The following is a 20,960-nucleotide window of genomic DNA, read 5'->3' on the forward strand; positions in this document are numbered from 1 at the left end:
ACCGGGTGGAGGATGACATTGCGCGAAAGACTAAGTCGAACACGTAGAATACATTTCTTTTCGTGTAACGCTTCGTTTCTGAGGAAATCGAGTTTAAAACTGTCTCGAGTATACTTGAACTTGACTAAATCTGCACTGAATACGATCAACGATAGTTTAAACTGCGCGTGAAAATAAGTCAAAAATGTAGAATACAATTTCTTCGTAAGATGCCTTGTTTCCGAGGAAAATAAATTTGAAAGCGTATCGTGCGTTGGATCAGTTCTTAACCAAATTCTATTTTCTTGAAGACGAGGCCCTGAATCGTTTACTCGCTGTTCGTGCCGTTTATTCGTACCAAATCGATACGTAGCCGAGTTTGGGTATACTCGACAAATCTTCAAACTCGATTTTCTCAGAAACGAAGCGTCATATGAAAAAATTGTAAAGTATATTTTCGATTTACTTGCTCGAGTAGGACAAAGACTCGGCGTTCAGACTGTCGATATTTCCAGATATTCGACATTCTCGTCAATATCGACGATAAATATCGATAGTCTGAACGTGCCTTCGCGATTTTCTATGGCAAATGCTGAAATTGTTTCGCATGGTAAATGTTTCGACTGTTTTAAACGGTAACTATTGGAATTACCGCACGAAACCACGGTGGGAAATCGAAACGCCAGTGACTCACTGATTCTGTACGCTTGTTCTAACATTGGCGCGGGACGGCGCAACGAGAGCGATAAAAGGCCAGCCGCCCCGCGTCTCTTACATAAAAGTAATAACAACTGTTGGACGCGTGCCGGTCTCTTGGACCAGTAGCCAGGTCGTAGTAGAGAATCGTGCGGCTGAGGCGGGTGCAGCCGCCGCGATGTCCGGTTTTATTCCATCCAGGAGGAGGGCCGCGAATTGCGAAACCAGCTGTTCGAACGTTTGACCCAGCGACACTGATATCGCGTATCTTGATTAAGCCAGTATGTAACGACCTTTGCATTCCCCGATATCCTGCCACCACGTGAACGCACTGACCGAGAAAGTTTGAAAATGGAATTCACGTGCGTCCCTCGAAACTTCCTGGACCATTTAATGTCACTGAATCGATTTGTGACAGTTTCGATGATCGAGCACGAGGAAATCGATGTGAGAGGGACAAGTAAATTAGCGAGTTACACAGGCTGTCTCGGTGATCACGATCCCCCGATCGACAAGAAAGTGATTCCATGAAAAAAATAAACGGAAGATGTGAAATGAAAGGTTTTTTACGCGGTGCTTCGTCGTCGATAAAATTCAATTTGAAAATTTACTTAGTACGTGTGAACGAAGCTAATTACTGACCAGGTAGAAGCAGACAATACTCGGTAGATTATTCTACGTGCGAAAACGAGTGAAAACCGTGGAATACAATTTGTTCGTTTAAGCGTGTTCCGTTCAAGCGCACACTGACGTTTTAGCTCTCTCAATACGAGATTCGTAGCAACGCATTGGATAATAATCTTGAAGCGGAATCCGAACCGCGTGCTCGCACGGAATCGTACGATCCCTGTATAACCGTATTACCCAAATAATTGGTTATCGAACGAATTCGGTATTCCAGATTTGATAAACTTTCTATTTTGGACGTTGTCCGTGTCCCGGACTCGCTACGAGCAAAAATAAAAGTAATAAATTAGAAACTAACTTCTGGGAATAGCAGACATCGGATAAATCAATGCGATTCGTTCCTTTACGAAACAAATTGCTTATCAGCGTCTGTAAAAAACAAGACAGTGTATTATAATTGGCAATTAAATAAATCAAAGAATCTACACAGATATAGCGATTTAAGAAGCGGTAAGATAATATGAGAAAAAAGAATAAAATAAAATAAAATGTAGAATGCAGAACGTAATATAAAAATAATTGGCAATTACGGAAGAGAGAGAAATCGGTTAACGGAAGAACTGATGAAGGTAAATAGAAAGCAAGATCAAACACAGAAAGAGAGAGAGAGAGAGAGAGGGAATTGCGATCAAATTAAAACGAATATCGTTCGTTTACCAGTTTGCGGATCGATCGGAGGAAAAGGTAGCAGGAAGAATGCGTGCATAAACACGTCTATTAAATATCAGCGGGAAAAAGAGAGGCTTCATAATCGATGAGACACCCCAGAGGGAATTCAGTGACAGTTAAGTCATGGAGAGATTCAGTCCGCCAGCAACGTCGTTGAGGAAGAGAATTAGCCCTCCGATAGCTTGGAATCTTGGCCTCACTAGCAGGGATCCGAGAATTGTCAAAGTAATCCTACTGGGACATCAGGGCGTTGGTAAAACCGGTAAGAATCCAATTTAAGAATTATAATATTTCAAATATCTCAGGATACTTTACAGGCAGTCGACTTTAATATTCCAGTTGTCGGATTTTCAAATTCCCAAATCTTTTATTTTCCAAAATCTTTAAACATCTTCGAATTTCCAAATAATCTAAATTATCGAACTGTCGACTTTTCGAATTTTCGAATTGCCAGACATCCGAATTTTTAAATTTCCGAATTTTTAAATTTCTGATTTCTCGAGTTTCCAAATTTTCAAACGTTCGAGGTCTCCACGTGAGATCGATATTACGCGATGATTCTATCTTTGGCAAACACTAACATATCGACGATCGATAGCCCTGGCAGTGCGATTCGCGACGAAACGGTATATAGGGGAGTACGATTGTTCTATCGAGAGGGTTTACAAAGTGGACAGTTTCCTGGATGCGGCGTGGGAGATAACTGATCCCCCAGGATATCTACCACCTCCGTCCGAGCTGAAATTACGGTGGGCAGATGCTATCGTCCTCGTTTACTCGGTGTCGGATCGTGTCAGCTTCGACGAAACATCTCGTCTTCGGTAAGAAAATTTATTAATCGCTCCGATTCGAATAACACTGATTGGAATAACAGTGTTTAGTCTATGTAACGTTTCTATTGATAAAGAAGCGTAATGAATTAATAATCAAAGAAGGGGAATATAATTTGTCAAGTGACGCGCGAATATACTGATGAACATAATTAGCTATTTTTAAATCGTTGATCGTTACATTACACGGGATACGTCACGAAAAATATCTTTTCTATAAAATTCTCACGGAATTTTTGAAAGATAATGCTCGTGGTAAATTTCTCTACAATCTTTCTTCTACGATAAATATTCGTTTGATATTATATTCTATTAAATATTCGCAATCAACGTTCGTTCCGAATTAAAAAAGCGTTTTTACCACAAATTCGCATAGAATCGCATCTCACTGTTTACATTATGCGTCATAAATATATCTTTAAATATCTACAATTCTGTCTGATAAAAATTTACAATTAGTATTTCTTACCCGATATTTATTTCAGATTTCTAGTATCGCACGCGAGGAAAACTAGAAAGGTTCCACCGATAGTAATCCTGATAGCGAATAAAGCAGATTTAACGTACACTCCTGGTGAAAGGGTAGTTTCTACGGCAGAAGGGCGTCAAAGGGCGGAAGAGATCGAGGCCCACGCGTTTCATGAAATTTCCGTCAGAGAATCTGTCGAACAGGTAACGTTAATACCAAAATTTGTATTTTCTTTCCATGAAAATAATTATTCGTATACCGAGCACCCTTCGTCTTGGCCTTTACCTTCCATAATTAGATGCGTATTAATAATAGATCCATTGCCAATGCTGCGTCGATGCGCTTTAACCTGACCTCGAAAAAGACATGGTACTACGTCGATGACATTTTCCATGTTAGAAATGTTACGAACCAACTTGTAGCGACATTATTTTTATCAAAAATACTGCTTTGTATCTGCTAAATCTTTAACCATGCAAATTACAAAGTGTAACATTACGCGATATCGACTCTGCAAGTCGATAATACGACAACAACGATGCAAAAATAAATGAAAAGCGATGTAAAATAAAATTGTCGTATTTGAACGCGTGTTGGGGGAAAAAATTTGAAAATTGTGTAAATGCACGTTTAGAAAAGTCAGTAGTCGTTGACAGGGCATTGCGCGGTGCGGCGTTGCGTCTATTACGATAAAACCACGAGCTTTTGACGTAACACTGACATTGACTCTTTTGCCGTACCTTTAACCTTAGATGGCAAGGACTGAGGCACAGGCCATCCGACCTGTAAATTACTATCTATGCTATTCGTAAGGTAAACAATTACGAGATAACAAATTCATTGCACAAATGCCACTTCGTTTCGTAACGATCTTTCCTCCGAGCGATATACCATCGCTCGTATTAGAAGCTCGCATATATTTTTAAAATTCTATTTAACTAACCCTGGAAAATAAATTCATAAACTTCAATTTATCGGCTAGTATTACAAAAGAAGCAACGTGTTGCTTTCATGTTCGATTATGTCATATTCAAATTGTCCTGTAATCGTAAAATGAAATTAGTGGACGAGGAAGTCGACGAAAATATGTACTTATCGTGTTTTTCTCCTGTAATCTTCGTTCGATCAAATGGTTCGATAAATTCCAAATCTACGATATAATCTGATATACATATCTGTTATACGAATTCATTCGGAACATCCTCAAAAATTCCTTTTCTTCCTCGAACGATGGAGGGTCACGATCGTGCACTTGCTTCATTTTCTAAAATTTGGTAGAGAGCCAGCCAGACACAACACCACGTCATCCGACACGAAAGCTTCGGCAGACAAGCGTTTGATATCTCGACGAGTTAAATATTCGTGGAGTCTCGTACGCGACGATATGACATTGAGATCGTTGACGTAACGTTACACGTCATCGATCGCGAAAGAAAGCCCCCGTCGATCGGAAATCTCAGCTGGAGTTCTGCTATTACTCGTCTATTTCAATGGCGAAAGAACGCAGAGAGAAAGAGAAAGAGAGAACCAAGCGGTTGGCGAATCGATCGCTTTGTCGCGATCGATCCCGCGGTCGAGCCTAATCGCGAGCCTCGTTATTTTTCTAAAACGATTGTTTACTTCTCCGGGAAACCGGTCATGGCGTTTACGCGTGATCGCAGAGTGGTAAACAAAATCTGTATCGTGGAGCGGGCGGAACGCGGGCGATACGGCGGCCATCTCGAAACGATCGTTCCAGCGTTATCGGTATCGTAAACGTGCCTATCGTAATTAAAGATTTGTTTCACAATTAATTATGTGTACTAGGTGGAAACGATATATGGCGCGGTCGTGGTATCGAGGACCGAGCTTCGATTTTGATTTACTCTGTTACGTTTCAAGGCTGGGAACACGCCTGAAATCGTTTCAGCCCCGAAGAAGCGAAACGTAACGTTCGAGAAACGTCGGAACGAAACGCAACGCGCTATTAAAAATCGATCGAGACTCGAAGAACCACGAATACGTCGTGTAACGATCACCATGACGGTTTAGAGTCTAAAATATATTACGTATGCTGTACGAAACATCTCGAAATTTCGTTAACGCTCTAACGAGACTATCGCGTTATTCTGTAACGAATATATTTTATTTATTTATTTATTTTATTTTATTTAATTCTGGCCTTTCGGCACTCTGAATGGTTTCCATGGTTCTTCCGCTTTGCCACAGTGCGTCATCTCAACGCCATACAACAATAATATTCTTCCCTTACGCTATGACACTTAGTATAATAAATATAGAAACAGACCAAAATTATGTTACGATCCAATGGACGATACCATATGTTCTTCTTTGAAAGAATTTCAGGTGGATGTACGAGCAAGAAAAGGTAAGAAGAAGAGGGGTCTATAACTTGTTCTACACGTGTCGCAACTGTTACGCACAAGCACAAATGAAAAAGTGGCATGAGCGATAATGAGACTGGTTTTAAACGTACTTTATGAGAGAAAAATATATATCAAATATAATCGTCATAGCGGTTGAGCAGATAATCCCGCGAGGTTACGTAACGATAGCAGCGGACTGACTCGATTATTTTTATTCGACAGGTCATGGCCGTTTTCACCGACATCTCCAAGCTGTTGACGGAATTGCCGGGAAATTCTGGCCAGCAAACAAATTCCTTCAGGGTGAGAGCCTCCACTGACGGCACCTTGGACGCTCTTCGACGCCCCTCGCCCGTTCCGCTCAAACGAAGATTCAGCATCTCCGTTCGAGGAACCCTTCATTAAGCGAACACAAGCTTACAGCTTAAAACTACGCGCTTTCTAATAAAGCTCCTGTTCTAATCCTTCGAGTTTTGAGAAATATCGACTGTTCGTTGTCAATTTGTAGTATCGTGATCGTTTATTGTATTGTAAAGGCGTATTTTGTTCATTTTTAGAAATATTTTGGGAATCTTTTCGCTTTGAGAAATATTTTTAGAACCTTTTCACACGTTGCGATATATTTTTAGATCTTAAACTTTTAAACTATATTTTTAGATTATTAGATAACATATTCGTTGTCCTAGTCTGTGCTGAGTGAACTGCAATATGCGCTATTGAAACATGATCAAAAGCCAAAGAACCACAAATATGTCAGTGAGAGATATTTTTGGACTGCTTTATCTTTGGGTTTAACGCAATTTATTAAAAATGCACTATCGGCCAATATGGAGTTTCGAATCGTTATATGTTTCATAGAAATGAAAAGTTTAAAGAAAAATCTGCTGATTAAGCGGTAAATAAACGATCGATAAGTTCTGTGTAGTACCTCAAATATTTCTCTTACGTGTGATATTAATGTATTTAAATTATTGCTGGTATTTGTCGAGTATATATTTAACTGTAAATTATATTGATGTTAAGAAATTCGATGAAATAAAATTTGCACGATAATTATTTCGTAAAAATAAGTATGAATTATAGATTATTCAAATTACGATTAAGTTATATTTATTAACATCTACATATCCTACAATGTATATTTAATTGTAAAGATTATTGTATAATTTCTCAAATTCAATCAATAAATAGATTTTCTAAAGCAAATTCCAATGTCGTATCTTTCATCTTTAACTTTGTCCACCTCTCACTCTCCTTGTAATTTTCGCCAGTTAGAATACGTAAAACGTCAAAAATTCAGAAAAATTTCATGATCATTGAGGATATGAATAAACGAACGTAAAAAATAAATAAACAAGGCAATGCATGTAAACACTAAAAAATCACCTCAAATTCTCGGGATTTTTTAGAACTTTCGAAAATTGCAACCTCGAAAAATTCCTGGAATATGAGACGTCTCCTATCTATCTCCTATGATTCCGTCTCCTATGACTTTCCTATCTCCCACGAATTTCTCGAACTAATTTGATCACGACCAGAGCTATTTTTCGAGTTTCGAGCTTCAGAACTTCGCTTTAAAGTTCCTCCACTTTGGTTCTCGTTAATTAACAGACGACACGACGCGATGACCAGTCCTCGAAACAACTGTCCTGAAAACTCCCATTTTAAGCCAGTTTGTTGAAGAGATCAATTGTTTTTCACGCAATCTAGAAGATGTAAAAACCCTGCAGAGCTCTTTTGGGGTCCTCATAGCGTTCCGGGACCCAACGCTTACAGTGACATTAGCGTCAAGGTAAATTCGCCCCTGAATTCATCCGTGTCTTATCGCCATCGTGAGAGCCTTCGGATTCTCGTCCTGGATCGCTGCTCTACAACGGGCTATTGTGTTTGAGGCACTTTTCCCAACTAGTAATACAAATTTTAATAACACTTTATTTTGAGCAAATGGAAAATAAGCAAAAGTAAGATAAAAAATATCACCTCTTAATCTAGCTGCACGTTGCACTCCGAGATTTAATTCTTTTAAATTCGCCGTGAGTTCTCTATAACTCTTCATTCTGATTTCATGTTCCCTGATCAAATCGACATTAACATTTTTCAATTGTACGAGCCTCTTTCTCATTTCATCGATATTCTCGAGAATTCTTGCATCCTCCAAGCGAATTATAATATTTTTCAGTAAAACTGTTTCATTAGCTGCCTCTGCTTGCAGTCTGGTATCAATCTCCTTTAACTCTGCAACAAATAAACAAATTATCCTCCGATATTCTCTGAAAGCCATAAAATATATCATTTCTTATCGTTGGACTGCGGATTTCTACGCATTTATGGGAAACTTGAAGATGCGAAAATCCACATAAAGAGGACAACCATTACCTAAGCCTATGTTCCATCTTTTTAATTATATTTATGAAAATACGAATTTGTATCAATATATTCGCAATCTAATTATTACTTTGAGTCACCTTTGACGTGTTCCAAGGCGTCCAACATCTTCTTCTCTTCAGCCGGAAATGAAACTTCGGAAGAAAGCTCTCTAAGGCCCAAGTACAAGGCTAACGACTGAATAATGTCGCCAGCAAATGTAGAATCTTCTGTTTGAACGGTTACTTTTCCCGTTGCGTCTGACATGAAACAATGAATCTTGTTGTCTCTCATGCCACGAAGCCACATTTCAATACCTCCGTTGTTTGGTTTGTCTTCCTGAATTTCGAACTCTTCCGGAAGGATGAGACTTTGATTCAACCAAAGAGCGATTCTTTGAGGTCTCTCCGCAAACTGATTAACCAAAAATAGATATACTGTATAGCAGCGGTGATAGTTATTCGAAGGATGCGTAGAAAAGTTAAAAAAATAAGCAGATGAAAATAAATGTGAATTTTCAACAAATTAAAACTAATACCTCGGCTGTGACGCTATTTTTCGCAAAGTCCTCCGCTATTTGCGCAGGCCGTTCGATGATCTGGTACATGCAAAATCTCGGCAATTGGCGCGTCATTTCGAACACCTTAAATGGAGTAAAGAAGTCAGGATAGAAATTGAACTTGTTTTATATATCGAAATAAAATTTCCAATAAAACCTCGTTCGTCGGAATTTGTCGGGCGATAAACAGTTTATACGTGTAATATAATAGGATCTCATCAACTATCTTTTGTTCGCATAATAGGAGCTCACGTTTGGGTAAATGAATTCAACCAGCAAAAGTTCAGTTAACCGGGAACTAAAATTTCGTTCGGATAAATGAAATTCTGCTGTACTAGAATACTATGCGGTAAAATGTTTTGTAAATGCCCCTTGCTTTATACGGTACCTGTAACAAATCTGCAGCAGCTGGACCAACGCATACTTTAACGTGCATATCGACAGGGGCATTCTTCGGAGGACGAAGCTCTATTTCCAGCTCCCCTCTAGGTCTGCTGGGATGGACAACGAGAGTTTCGCCTTCGAACACTCCTTCGGTGAAAACTATCGCGCAATACATCTTGAGCAGAGTAAATGTACGACAGTATTAAAATTTATTTCGTCTAAAAATGATGAATGTATGTATCTTTTACGTTTGATGCTACAAATATGAGAGATTTTATAAAGATAAAGAAATCATTGTTTTCTACATCGATCGTTCCGAATTCTTCGTTATTTTATTGTACCGTGAAAGCGTTAAAGAACACTTCAAAAAGACAGAAATTAGTTTCATGCAAGAACCGATCGACTTACAAAAAGTCCAGGCCCAGACGCGAGGGCAACACGAGCCGCACCATTGCAGGTCATCAAGCTCACTGCCAATTTCGTTCCATGGAACATATTCGGAACAGACGCGGCCCTCTGCCTAAGCTCCATTTGGAGGATCTGCCTTTTCGCCAATAAATCGCGCATCGCCTCGCCAGGTTCTGGAGTATCCATCGCGGAACCGGAACCATAGCCGCGCACTAAAATATAATTCGAAAAATCTTCCTGTCAATCTTTTTAGTCTATCACTCTATGCGTATATGGTATACACATTCTATTCTACCTTCGCCAATAGAAGACACTACGACTAAATCAGATTTGCCGATTCTCCTGTAATCAGCTTCCACGATTCCAGCTATTCCGGCGGATAATTGAATTTTAAAAATTACTTCGCCGTTATTGGATGACCTTGCGTCTACCTTTCCATTATTCCAACCAGTTATGACTTCCGGTGCACCGTCTCCGTTCAAATCAAAGCTCCTCGTGACCACCACCCGATGCTTCGACTGAAAAATTTATGAAAACGAACGTTCCTACGACCTACATTCAATCATCGTATATTGATTTCTTTCTTGGTACTTGTATTCTGTAATTTAGAGTGACCTTGACACGCCATAGTCTTTGAGTCGTTTCATAGACACCAAGAGTCCCATTTCCTACTGAATAAACGAATCTTCTATTAGGTAGGCCGGTTAGAGTGGTAATTGAAGCTGTTTCTTTAGCTTCCCAGAGTAAACTGTCCTTCTTGTACGCCTTTATTTCGAAATCTCTGGTCCCAATGACTAACTAAATATTGTTTGTATTTATTAGAGAAGGATTTTTATTAGACTTATTTCCTATTACAATTTACCTCGTTTTCGTCATCCCCATCGAAGTCAAAAACAGCTAATGAAGTTACAATACCTCCTAGTACTGTCCAAAATATCTCTGTGCCTTGTGAGTCTAAAACTGTTATCGAACTATTGCCACCAACGATTGCAACTTGATTTGGAAGCCAACTTAATTTACCAACGATTATACATCTTGCACCATCAGACATCTAATAAAAACAATATAATTTACTTGAGTTTTAGTATGATAAGTGATCTTCGGATTTTTATGCAAATTTACATATATCCAAGCAACCTAAGAAACCTAAGTACAGATCATCCATTAAATATTATAACAAGTAATATACTTCGTATATTTTATGTATTTTTGCGTATTATATACACTTTATGCGCCTTTAAATTTCAAGTGAATGCATAAGTATCTGTAGTCTAATAATTGCGGTACCTCTTTGTAAAAAGCATCAGAGTTGTCTTCTATGTGATAGGCCAAAATATGAGATGCAGTTCCAATTAGAAGAATATCTCTCTCGTCATCACTAAGTCGACCAGTGCATAATGCTGTAATCTAATAATATACATATATATATTGATTAATTCGTAGTAAAAGTTAGTTTTTATTGGTATCTTTATAATTGTTTAATTAATTATACCTCGGTTCCTATCTGAAGTTCCGCGAGTTCTCCGCTCCAAGATACTTTTCTGTCGGATTGTTCGTGGTCTTGGCCGGTTATTTGTGGTTGTCTATGAGGGCTGTGTACCAAAATATTTCCACCATAAGTTGCAGCCGCTAGGCAAGCATGAGAACCATCGAATTTACCGGAAGTTACAAGGCCAGGCTCCACGTGTTTTTGAATATTTAGAGAAAACGCTGCCATTTTAAGATCAGCTTGAGTGGCTACACATATTCTAATGCATAATGGTAACAGTTTGTGGCCTTGTTCATTGGGTGGCAGATTATTGATCTTTCCCTGCCTTACCTGTCTGAACTTTACCTGATATAGTAAACTGTACATATAGGAAGATTATATGATTATAACAGCTAACTTTCACAAGTATTATAGCACTCTAATGCATGTATATTGCATTATACAAAATTTTCGCTCTACATGTTACTAGTTGGAATGATAAAACAAAAGATAAACAAAAAATTTTAATTAAATCATAGAATTTATTCAGGAAAAGATACAATCATAATTTTTATAACTATAATTATGAAAGTACATTATAAGTTTATAAATAAACGGTTCCCGCACAAACACTCTTCGAGGCACCAATACACTTTATGTTACTGTCTTTGGGCACTTCCTCCTGCACCCCCAGCTTCTGGATTTGTTGCGGATGATAGAACAACAAAAATTAATGCAGGGACAATGTACATCCACTGAAATTCAAAGCAATAATATATAAACTGAATTTGAAAAAATTAAATATACAAACATTGTTTAGAACAAAAAAACCTACATATCTTGCAAGGAAAGATCTGTTATCTTTCGCATCTCCTCTTTCTCTTGCTTCTCTTTCACGTTCAAGTTTTTGAATATATGTAGCAGTGTCTGGAACTGGTCCACCATCAGGATACTTAACAATAATGTTGGTTGTCCACATATTTGTAAATGGACTTTCTGTACTACAAGGACCAGGCGACGATACACTCACAACTATTGGCTCGGCTGCGCTATCCAGCCAAATTGTTATAACATCTTCAAGATCAGAACCGAGAAGATAACACTACGCGTGGAGAAAACATTATAAGTCGTATATATAGATATATATGTATATATAAAGTGAAAGCATAGTCAAAGGAATAAGATTACCGCAGGTACAGAAGTTAGAAATGTTATTTCATTTCCTGAAGAGGTCCGAGCTACTGCTTTAAGTCTGTATTTGCCATCATGTTTAGCAAGGTTTTTTAATTCGTTTATATGAGATTGTAACAATCCATTTTGTCCAACAACAGAAGCACCGCTACGAACACTTGACACTGTGACGTTACCTCGTTCTATAAAAATGGGCTCTGGCTCGTCGTTAAATGCGTGCCATAATCGTAATTGTAACCAGCCGTCATAATCGAGTTCGCTCTAAAATTTTAGTAGCTGTTTAAAACACGATAAAATATCAAACATCATAAAAATTTGGAAGATATACTAACCCCACGAGCTAACGATGAAACGCTGACTAACAAACTTATGAAGATATATATCGTTTGCATTATTAAAATTATTTATTTTCTACGACGTATAAGAAAATCAAATCAATCTCATTTTATAACATTAATGTATTTTACAATTTATTTATCGAATAATACTAATGGAATGTGCGAATTTTTGCACTACGGTGCAAGTGCTTTGACAGTCAGTCTACTACCGTTTGATAGGTTTAGATATTTATAACCTTAGCATTTAGTAATTAGTTTTACTGAATATTCTGTTGAAATTGTTTCGAATTTGTTATCGGATTTTATTTCTCTAAATTTATTTTAAAAACTCATTGGATTTTAAAATTAGGCTATACATGACAGCGTAATTGTTTCTGCTATTTCTATTTTTATTGGCTAGTTTCTAGTATATATTTATAAAGTTTATATATTTCAACAAGGTACTATACTTTCCTCGCCAATCATATTATGTATACTGAATAGCGTACAGTATTACTATTATAATTCTATAGTGATTTTTCTCTAACTTACTATATTAGTGATTTAATACATGTTACAGGCAGTATTGCTTTTTACAATATACTTCGAACAAAATTATAAGACCATGAAACCATGAGTTTGTATTACTTTTATACATTAAAAAGAGATAGGTTCATCTAAATTTTAAAGAATATAAAAATCATATCATAGTGAATACCATGTACGAACACATCATCTAGATTATGAGCGGTACTCATAATCCAGTCTTGTGATCTGTCATGATCTCGACACGTATATAATATTTCGGAACCTAGGAAAAACCGCCCGAAAATTGAGTTGTAACCACGATCGTATAAACTGCTCTCGATATTCATATACAAACGCCTAGGGAATATCGTCTAAAAATGAAGTCGTGTCTAGTTGTGAAAAATCAACATGGAAGACAAGAAAGTTCTTATTCTGCGCATGCGTGACGTTTCTGATAATCAACGTTTAAATTCCATCGGCGTTCCGCGGAAAAGCGCCTTTAGCTGCCGACTCCTTCACATCTGTTGCAAGCTAATCTATATTATATCATTTGTTCGTGCCATATCGCATATGCGCAACATCGCTTTATACGAAAATCGATTTCAACTTTCCTTTAAAAGCGAAAATGAACGCTCTCTGAATCATTGCAACAAGTTGCCGTCATAATGTGTCGAATGAAGTTAAAATGATAGTATGTTCGTATTCTTCTCTTAAAACTAACAGCTTATATATTATAATATTTAAATTTATTTTACGAATTCAGAAAATATATTAAACAAATACTAAACTAAACTATATTGTATAAATAAAAACTGTTATATAATATTAATGATAAAATATTTATATTTCGGATAATATAAAAGTTGGTTTTTAATATTTTTTTAATATTTTTTTAAAAATATAATCAAAGCAATAATATTTAATCTAAAGTTCTCTTTAAATTAAGTACTTAATATATTATGCGAACGAACTATCGCTAATGTCTTAATGTACTACAATTTTTAACAGGTTTTAAAATAACTTCGTCGAAGTAGTGTCTTGATAACTTCTAATCTATTGTTCCACGAATAAGTGAAAGTTTATCTAAAATAGTTTACCAGTAGTAGAGCGCAAGGTCGATCGCCGTAGTTGAAACTGTCTTTAGCGATGTAAGTATGAGTAATTGTAGGAATCGAAGTAGTCAGATGATTTATAGATATCACGATAACGCAGTTAAGATACCGTCCGTGAGTGGCATTACTTGAACGCACAAATGGGTGGAAATAATTGTAAAGGACTTCTTCCACGGAGCTCTAATGCTACGTCAAGCACATCCGCCAAGACAGGTGAAAACTACATATCTTTTTTCTTAAGTTATAGATTCATAATTATACATGACATTATTCAATGATATGTGGGATTTTATATTGGTGTTTTTATTTATTCGATGCACACCAAGAGACAAAGTTTCCTTATAGCAACAAGGAAAATTTTAACTTGGAATATTTTAACAAAGAATTTTTTGTTATTATCTACATTTAATTTAAGCAATTTATATATGAAATTCTAACAATCGTGATTTATATATGTAAATAATTTAAATAAATATACGTAGTTGCTATCAGAATATCGACTTTTCTCTCGTATACGATAAATCTAATTAATGATGGGTTTTTACGTTCGATAATAAATGATTACGGATATCAGATAATACATCTAACATATCTAATCATATTTCCGTATGTATTAACATGTTTAAAAAGCTAGACACGATAATTTGTTGCAATACATTAAAATAAGACAGAATGCATTGCATGTGTTACAATATCTTGTTTTGCAACATCAATGGTTTTATGTGTGCGTGTACTTGAAGAAACCTTCAAATAGTTTCACTATACTTCTCTTTATGACAGAAGGTCCATTTTAAAGTTACAATTCATTTAATGACTAATCTATAAATGTTTAAGTAACATTGACGAATAGTTGCGGTGAATAATAGCAGAACGACTTGACAGTATGCGCTTATTCATTGCGAAACAATGTACGAAACTATCGTTTAACTCAATATTTCACGTTAGTGGGAAAATAAATAACGGAAGAATGTCAGAATTGCAGAAAAGGAAAATTCACATTTGTAGTGAGTGTAACAATGAAATCGAAGATATTAGGCGGTCGCATAATAAAGCAAAATGTTGTTGCAGTTGTGAGTTAAGGACTTGCCATTTGCACGCCAACGTATCTAATGAAAAATCTAATGAAATTAATTTATCAATATGCAGTTATATTGACATTTACAATATTTCAAAATATTTTACCAAATTAAATAAAAAAAGAAAAATATTAAATCTATTCCAGTTACAAATTGATATAAGTAGATTTTTTACTTGAATAATTCATATTTGCTTAGGTAAACCAGAGAAGTATGACTATGTTGAAGATGTGGTGTGTAATAAAACGGATATCAAAGAAAATGAAATGAAACTATTGCCACTTGGAGAAAGTGGGGCAAAAGTCTTGTTGATTAAACAAAAGGGGGAATTACATGCTATTGGTACAAAATGTACGCATTACGGAGCATTACTTCATACAGGAGCGCTAGGAGATGGAAGAATAAGGTGTCCATGGCATGGTGCATGTTTTAACATCAAAACAGGAGATATAGAAGATTACCCAGGATTGGATTCTTTACCATGTTACCAAGTAATTTAGTGAACATATATGTTTAACTTTTAATCTTGATAAAATAAAATTTATATTTTAATCAAACAGGTAAACGTGGATGATAGTGGTCTTGTACGTGTGAAAGCAAGGCGTAAGGATTTAGAATTCAATAGAAGGGTCAAGAAGATGTGTGAACAAGATCCCAATAATAATACTACCGTCGTAATAGTTGGAGGTGGTCCAGCAGCTGCAATTTGTGCAGAAAGCTTGCGACAGGAAGCCTTTACAGGAAATATTATTATGGTCTGTAAGGAGAACACAGTGCCATATGATAGGGTAAAGGTATCCAAAACATTTGATATAGACATTGAAAAAGCAGTTTTGAGACCACTTTCGTTTTACAAAGAGCATAAAATCGAAACCAAACTTGGTGTAGAAGCTACAGGTAAAAAAATGAAAAAGTTAATACAAACTATCCTTTTTTTGGCATAAAATATGATCAAATTTTATAATAAAATTCATTACAGGATTAAATACAAATGACAATGTTGTTCATTTAAGTAATAACGAAAGATTAACGTACAATTATCTATTTATTTGTACCGGAAGTATGGCCAGAAAACCTGATATACCTATTAATTTATCTAACATTTATGTATTAAGAAACTACACAGACTCTCACGCTATATCCTCCAAATTATCATCAGACAAACATATTGTAATACTCGGATTAGGTTTCATTGGTATGGAAGCTGCTGCTTATTGTATAAATAAATGTGCATCTGTCACCATCATAGGAAGGTCTACAGTTCCATTACAAACAGTTTTTGGTACAGAAATTGGTAACAGAATCAAACGCCAGTTTGAAGAACAAGGTACTAAAGTATATCAATAATATCCAGGTGCTATATTGTATCTGATTTGTATCAAGTTAGGTAAAAACTAATCAATATTGTTTTTTCAAGGTGTTAAATTTATATTTGAACGTAATATCACACAGTTTGTTGCAAAAGATGATGATAAGAATGCTGTAGGTACAGTTGTACTTACCAATGGTGAAGCCCTTCCTGCTGATATAGTGATCATTGGAATTGGATCTAAATTATATACAGATTGGATAAAGGATACTCCTATCAAAATGTTACAAGATGGCAGTATCGTAGTGGATAAGGTAGATTGTTATTCAACAGTGAATGAATCGAAGTATCAAATTTAGGAAACATAAAATTCTATGTATAATTTCAGTACTTGAAAACAAGCGTTGAAAACATATATGCAGGTGGTGATATAGCGTATGCGCCGCTATTTGGTTCCGATGACATTTCAGCTGCAATAGGCCACTATTCGTTGGCCCATTACCATGGTAAAATAGCAGCATTAAATATATGTGGTAAAACTACCGCTGTAAGTGCCATACCATTTTTCTGGACAACGCTATTCGGGAAGAGTTATAGATACGTCGGTACGTTATGCTTTTACATATAATACATGTAAAAGAGAGATGAAACGTTATATCGTCATGATAATTATTGAAAATTCCACAGGATACGGAAAACCAGAGAAAGTAAGAATTTATGGTTCCCTAGAGAACTTGGAATTTTTTGCATATTACATTAAAGATGGTAAAGTTATCGCCGTAAGTAGCATCGGAGCAGATCCTGTAGCAGCAGATTTTGCAAATTTCCTGCACGAAGGAAACATACTAACAGAAGCGGAGGTCGATCAAGATCCATTTGTTTGGATAAGAAATAAACCGAAGGATTTAGAGACTAGATTCAAAACTGAAACTATCGTAGATCCATGAATCGAAAGCATATAAAAATTATTTAAATGAAATTCTCATACCAGGACCTTGATATTGAATTCTATAATGCATTTTGTATTTCTATAATCTATTTTTTTAGAACTTCTAAATAAAACCGAGCCTAACGTAATACTATGTTTAGCTTTTGTACAATTATATTGTAGATACATCATACATTTTTATTTAACACAATTCCTTACTTTTAACAAAATAGCAAACAAATTGTACCTAATTAGAAAATAAATACTAATCCCAAGATTCGGATACTTTCAAATGACCTAACCGATCCATGATAGTGACTTTTCTGTTAAATTTCGCATTTGCATCTTCTTTGAATTTTGTCATCAGATTTATAATCTTCTCTTGCTTAAGATGACTCATATGACCATTTGATTGCTCCGTAGTAAGATAAGGATGCCTTAATATCAACATATTCGCTTCTTCCCTTTCAAGATCCCGTTTGAATTGAAAAATATCTCTCAATGTTGGTTTTTTACGTATACCGTGTTTCCTGTACAAAATATAATATTTAAATGAAATTCTTGCTAATAATAGTGTTTACGATAATGCAGTTGCAACAAATATAACCTTAGGTCCTAGTGCTACGGTAGGTTAGAAATTAATTTGTTTAAATGATATTTTCTTTGCGGTAACAGCACCGTATTAGACACTACATTATGTGTTTTATGCTGTACTTATTAGTGAATTGTCACGACATAATAAAAAAAATATGTATAGTGATCGAATAAGTAAAAGGTAACCTTAGAATTTTATCAAAACGAGTGATTTGTACATACCCACGAAATCTATATGGGATATTGTGAACCTTGTACAATAGTATACTCGTAATACGCATATCGAATACAATTCCCTTTTGTTTCGATATTTAACACTTAATTTTTATTTACTTTGCGTTAATGATGTACTTTCGTGGTAAGTGGCTTCAGCGACACCTATCTCGATATGTTACGCAATTCGCGGTCGAAGTTTTGAATCATCGAAGATTTGAATTATATGTATTCAAATACGAATTTAAAATGACAAAAAGCGTATGTATCATTCTTTAATCAATAAATCTTTCGTGAATCACTTCAGAATATTCTACGCTTATCGACGTATCGTAAATATTCCAAGGCAAGTATATTATTACTTTTTTATTTATATTCCTAACCCGCTTGTCAATTAAAGCTTGTAATAGGTGAAAGTCAAACGCAATAATAATAATAATAATAATAATAATAATAATAATAATAATAATAATAATAATAATAATAATAATAATAATAATAATAATAATAATAATAATAGTAGTAGTAGTAGTAGTAGTAATAATAATAATAATAATAATAATAATAATAATAATAATAATAATAATAATAATAATAATAACAACAACAACAACAACAACAACAACAACAACAACAACAATAACAACAACAACAACAACAATAATACTGATAATGATAATAGAAATGAAAATAATAATAACGACGACGATGATGATGACGATAACAGTAAATAAAATAATAATATTTTGAGGTAAATATAAAAATGTTTGAGAAATAAAGTAAGAAATTAATGCTTACTTAGCTGCTTGTATCGATCTTCGTTAATGGATAGGATCGGTTTAGGAAGAGAGGGTTGAGAGAAATTAAAGAAATCGTGGTTCCATGAAAGAATTGATCTATTTGATAGCATTTCAAATTTAAGACAAAAAGAAAAGGTGATATTCTTATAATTAATAACAAACACGTTGTCAAATTACGAAGGAGGTTCACACATTCGGTTTCCGCGTTTATACGCGAGGCTTTCGGTTTTCATCACCATTATTTTCTCGTAAGTGTCGTCTGCCTGTCTTTCTTTCTCTCTCTTTCCCATTATTTCCTCTCGCTTGTCTATTTCTCCCTAAATTATACGTTTACATTCGTAAATTGCACTCGCTCTCTCGGCATTGTACAGTATTCAAATATCTCGATAATAAATGTTCTTCGCGACTAATTTATATCTATATCCTGACTTTCGATATTCGTTAATGGCAAGGTGCGTGAAATTAAACGGAAAAATAGATATAAATAGACAATAGACAGATAGACGGACATAGATATAGACAGAAGGACAGACAGGCAGACAGATAGATAGGCGAGCAGATAAACTACACGGACAAATGGTGGACTACGCTATTCAATAACTGTGGCTTTCCTTTGAAACGATCTACGCGCATTAAATCCCTCTGTTGGTTTCGCTTGTTTCCTATATAAATCGAATTTGAAATCCTTTCTATTCCGACACCCTTGATCAACCCCGTAAAAAAAGAAAAGAAAGAACGTCTTCGCACACGTGCACACGTACAATTGCGCAACGTAATCGTCTCGTATTAGAAATCTCCCTTTCCCTTCTTCGTCACTTTCCAACATATCGATTACGCTGTCTCCACCGTTTTGAACACTTTTATTTCTATTAGGGGATGCTGGGTGCCAGACTCGCCACTCTTTCCGCTAAGGATTATCATACAAAATAATTAGAAAAATGTACAAAAATTCATAAAAATAGTAATAGTTACACAGTACAAATTACATCTGGGTAATTAGAGTAGTGTGATCGAGAAACGAGCATGAAAAATTACGGTTCCCTACTAATATTACATTTTCTTCTTTTTTTTTTTTTTATTCGTGTGTATGTGTATGTGTGTTTCCCATTTTTTTGTCGTCGCTTTTTTAACGCTTTCTTTCCACTTTTTTCCATTTTTTTTCGTTTCTTTCTTTCTTTCTTCCATTTGTTAATCGCCGCCGGTTCCAACGAGTGTCGATCGCTCGTCCTCCGTAGTCATAGGAGGGGAACGCCTCGTGGAATGATTTAGGCGCGTGCTAATTATCCATTATTCGCAAACTAGTTACGTTGTTGCACGCGTACATACACGCTTGATCCTCGCATAACTTCCCGAATTTTCATCTTTCCAACTTTTCATTCTTACGTATTAATTAAGTTTTCTTCCCCGAAAAGATCACATTACATACATGTACACGTATATCAGCGCAAAGTGAGTTTTGCTGTACTCCTATCGTCGTCGTTTGCCCGCATCAACGCGAAATTAATCTATCGTGATTTTCGACATCGGAATAGAGGAGAAGGGAAATTTGTAACTTTGATCGATCGAACTAATTTCACCGGTTCTATGGGATGTTACGCGATTCTATGGAAATTTTCGTTGGGACAGGATCGTATAGAGGAGGAAGATTTCGCTACGAATAGAGAATAGCAGGGAATAGGAGAGGCGCGGATGGAAAAGAAGCAAACGATGAAAATACGAGTACAACAGATCGAATATTCGCTACGTGGCACGACACGTGTATCCACTTCATTCTCTAAACGTGATCTTAATTTTACTAATGCCACAATATGTAGTGACCACACCGTACCTTGCGATGTGGACGTAGTACAAACAGTCCCGATCCTTCTGAACCAAACAATACGGAGGAAGCTTACGGAGAGCCAGCCGAAATCCTCTCTAAACTCTCTAGATTCTAGACGACCGTTCGATTCGGTCGTAATATACATGTATATACGATCGGAAGAGAAAAGGAAGGATTGCCTCTCGTTCCAC

General features: G+C 35.9%; 5 protein-coding genes across 11 annotated transcripts; 2 read left to right on the forward strand and 3 right to left on the reverse strand.

Moving 5' to 3' along the window:
- Nucleotides 1-1,915: 1,915 nt before the first annotated feature.
- LOC117234984 (ras-related and estrogen-regulated growth inhibitor) lies at nt 1,916-6,548 on the forward strand. 2 transcript variants are annotated; one of them, XM_033496591.1, is made up of 5 exons: nt 1,916-1,931; nt 2,023-2,293; nt 2,630-2,852; nt 3,347-3,533; nt 5,919-6,548. In XM_033496591.1, the coding sequence occupies exons 2-5, from the start codon at nt 2,155-2,157 to the stop codon at nt 6,099-6,101; spliced, it is 732 nt and encodes a 243-aa protein (XP_033352482.1). In that variant the 5' UTR covers nt 1,916-1,931; nt 2,023-2,154; the 3' UTR covers nt 6,102-6,548. The 2 variants fall into 2 exon arrangements, with proteins under 2 accessions (XP_033352482.1, XP_033352481.1); XM_033496590.1 differs by lacking the exon at nt 1,916-1,931 and having other exon boundaries at nt 1,972-2,293.
- Nucleotides 6,549-6,829: 281 nt separating this feature from the next.
- LOC117234982 (Bardet-Biedl syndrome 2 protein homolog) lies at nt 6,830-11,224 on the reverse strand. Its single transcript, XM_033496583.1, has 11 exons — nt 10,904-11,224; nt 10,699-10,818; nt 10,274-10,462; nt 10,027-10,209; nt 9,707-9,929; nt 9,412-9,623; nt 9,008-9,178; nt 8,599-8,703; nt 8,162-8,474; nt 7,677-7,931; nt 6,830-7,601 (listed from the first exon to the last, which is right to left on the reverse strand). Exons 1-11 carry the CDS (start codon nt 11,126-11,128, stop codon nt 7,507-7,509), a joined length of 2,091 nt encoding a protein of 696 aa, XP_033352474.1. The 5' UTR covers nt 11,129-11,224; the 3' UTR covers nt 6,830-7,506.
- A 177-nt stretch (nt 11,225-11,401) lies between these two features.
- On the reverse strand, nt 11,402-12,874 carry LOC117234987 (ER membrane protein complex subunit 10). The gene is made up of 4 exons (XM_033496593.1): nt 12,403-12,874; nt 12,068-12,331; nt 11,715-11,981; nt 11,402-11,634 (listed from the first exon to the last, which is right to left on the reverse strand). Exons 1-4 carry the CDS (start codon nt 12,460-12,462, stop codon nt 11,539-11,541), a joined length of 687 nt encoding a protein of 228 aa, XP_033352484.1. The 5' UTR covers nt 12,463-12,874; the 3' UTR covers nt 11,402-11,538.
- Nucleotides 12,875-13,461: 587 nt separating this feature from the next.
- LOC117234983 (apoptosis-inducing factor 3-like) lies at nt 13,462-17,485 on the forward strand. 6 transcript variants are annotated; one of them, XM_033496589.1, is made up of 9 exons: nt 13,462-13,610; nt 13,924-14,063; nt 14,111-14,240; nt 15,302-15,594; nt 15,664-16,000; nt 16,083-16,430; nt 16,521-16,726; nt 16,801-17,017; nt 17,100-17,485. In XM_033496589.1, the coding sequence occupies exons 3-9, from the start codon at nt 14,168-14,170 to the stop codon at nt 17,357-17,359; spliced, it is 1,734 nt and encodes a 577-aa protein (XP_033352480.1). In that variant the 5' UTR covers nt 13,462-13,610; nt 13,924-14,063; nt 14,111-14,167; the 3' UTR covers nt 17,360-17,485. The 6 variants fall into 6 exon arrangements, with proteins under 6 accessions (XP_033352480.1, XP_033352478.1, XP_033352476.1 ...); XM_033496587.1 differs by having other exon boundaries at nt 14,128-14,240; XM_033496588.1 differs by having other exon boundaries at nt 13,478-13,606; nt 14,128-14,240.
- A 4-nt stretch (nt 17,486-17,489) lies between these two features.
- LOC117234988 (ribosomal protein 63, mitochondrial) lies at nt 17,490-18,340 on the reverse strand. Its single transcript, XM_033496594.1, has 2 exons — nt 18,157-18,340; nt 17,490-17,870 (listed from the first exon to the last, which is right to left on the reverse strand). The coding sequence occupies exons 1-2, from the start codon at nt 18,213-18,215 to the stop codon at nt 17,606-17,608; spliced, it is 324 nt and encodes a 107-aa protein (XP_033352485.1). The 5' UTR covers nt 18,216-18,340; the 3' UTR covers nt 17,490-17,605.
- Nucleotides 18,341-20,960: the final 2,620 nt, after the last annotated feature.

This window comes from Bombus vosnesenskii, unplaced genomic scaffold (assembly GCF_011952255.1).
Source record: "Bombus vosnesenskii isolate JDL3184/JDL3185 unplaced genomic scaffold, Bvos_JDL3184-5_v1.1 scf7180000013311, whole genome shotgun sequence".
Classification (NCBI taxonomy): Eukaryota; Metazoa; Arthropoda; class Insecta; order Hymenoptera; family Apidae; genus Bombus; species Bombus vosnesenskii.

What these genes read in the sequence shown, in the direction of transcription:
- LOC117234984 (XM_033496591.1), top strand. Translation starts at nt 2,155, where the DNA reads ATGGAGAGATTCAGTCCGCCAGCAACGTCGTTGAGGAAGAGAATTAGC. An exon ending in TCAGGGCGTTGGTAAAACCG is followed by an intron (nt 2,294 to 2,629) that starts GTAAGAATCCAA and finishes GACGATCGATAG; the next exon opens with CCCTGGCAGTGCGATTCGCG. An exon ending in GACGAAACATCTCGTCTTCG is followed by an intron (nt 2,853 to 3,346) that starts GTAAGAAAATTT and finishes TATTTATTTCAG; the next exon opens with ATTTCTAGTATCGCACGCGA.
- LOC117234982 (XM_033496583.1), bottom strand. Translation starts at nt 11,128, where the DNA reads ATGGCAGCGTTTTCTCTAAATATTCAAAAACACGTGGAGCCTGGCCTT. An exon ending in AGTGTCTTCTATTGGCGAAG is followed by an intron (nt 9,624 to 9,706) that starts GTAGAATAGAAT and finishes ATTATATTTTAG; the next exon opens with TGCGCGGCTATGGTTCCGGT. An exon ending in CGTCTGGGCCTGGACTTTTT is followed by an intron (nt 9,179 to 9,411) that starts GTAAGTCGATCG and finishes ACTCTGCTCAAG; the next exon opens with ATGTATTGCGCGATAGTTTT.
- LOC117234987 (XM_033496593.1), bottom strand. Translation starts at nt 12,462, where the DNA reads ATGCAAACGATATATATCTTCATAAGTTTGTTAGTCAGCGTTTCATCG. An exon ending in TTTCATCGTTAGCTCGTGGG is followed by an intron (nt 12,332 to 12,402) that starts GTTAGTATATCT and finishes CTAAAATTTTAG; the next exon opens with AGCGAACTCGATTATGACGG. An exon ending in TTCTAACTTCTGTACCTGCG is followed by an intron (nt 11,982 to 12,067) that starts GTAATCTTATTC and finishes CTCCACGCGTAG; the next exon opens with TGTTATCTTCTCGGTTCTGA.
- LOC117234983 (XM_033496584.1), top strand. Translation starts at nt 14,911, where the DNA reads ATGCGCTTATTCATTGCGAAACAATGTACGAAACTATCGTTTAACTCA. An exon ending in AAGGAAAATTCACATTTGTA is followed by an intron (nt 15,032 to 15,301) that starts GTGAGTGTAACA and finishes ATATTTGCTTAG; the next exon opens with GTAAACCAGAGAAGTATGAC. An exon ending in ACGCCAGTTTGAAGAACAAG is followed by an intron (nt 16,431 to 16,520) that starts GTACTAAAGTAT and finishes TGTTTTTTCAAG; the next exon opens with GTGTTAAATTTATATTTGAA.
- LOC117234988 (XM_033496594.1), bottom strand. Translation starts at nt 18,215, where the DNA reads ATGCGTATTACGAGTATACTATTGTACAAGGTTCACAATATCCCATAT. An exon ending in ATCCCATATAGATTTCGTGG is followed by an intron (nt 17,871 to 18,156) that starts GTATGTACAAAT and finishes TATTTTGTACAG; the next exon opens with GAAACACGGTATACGTAAAA.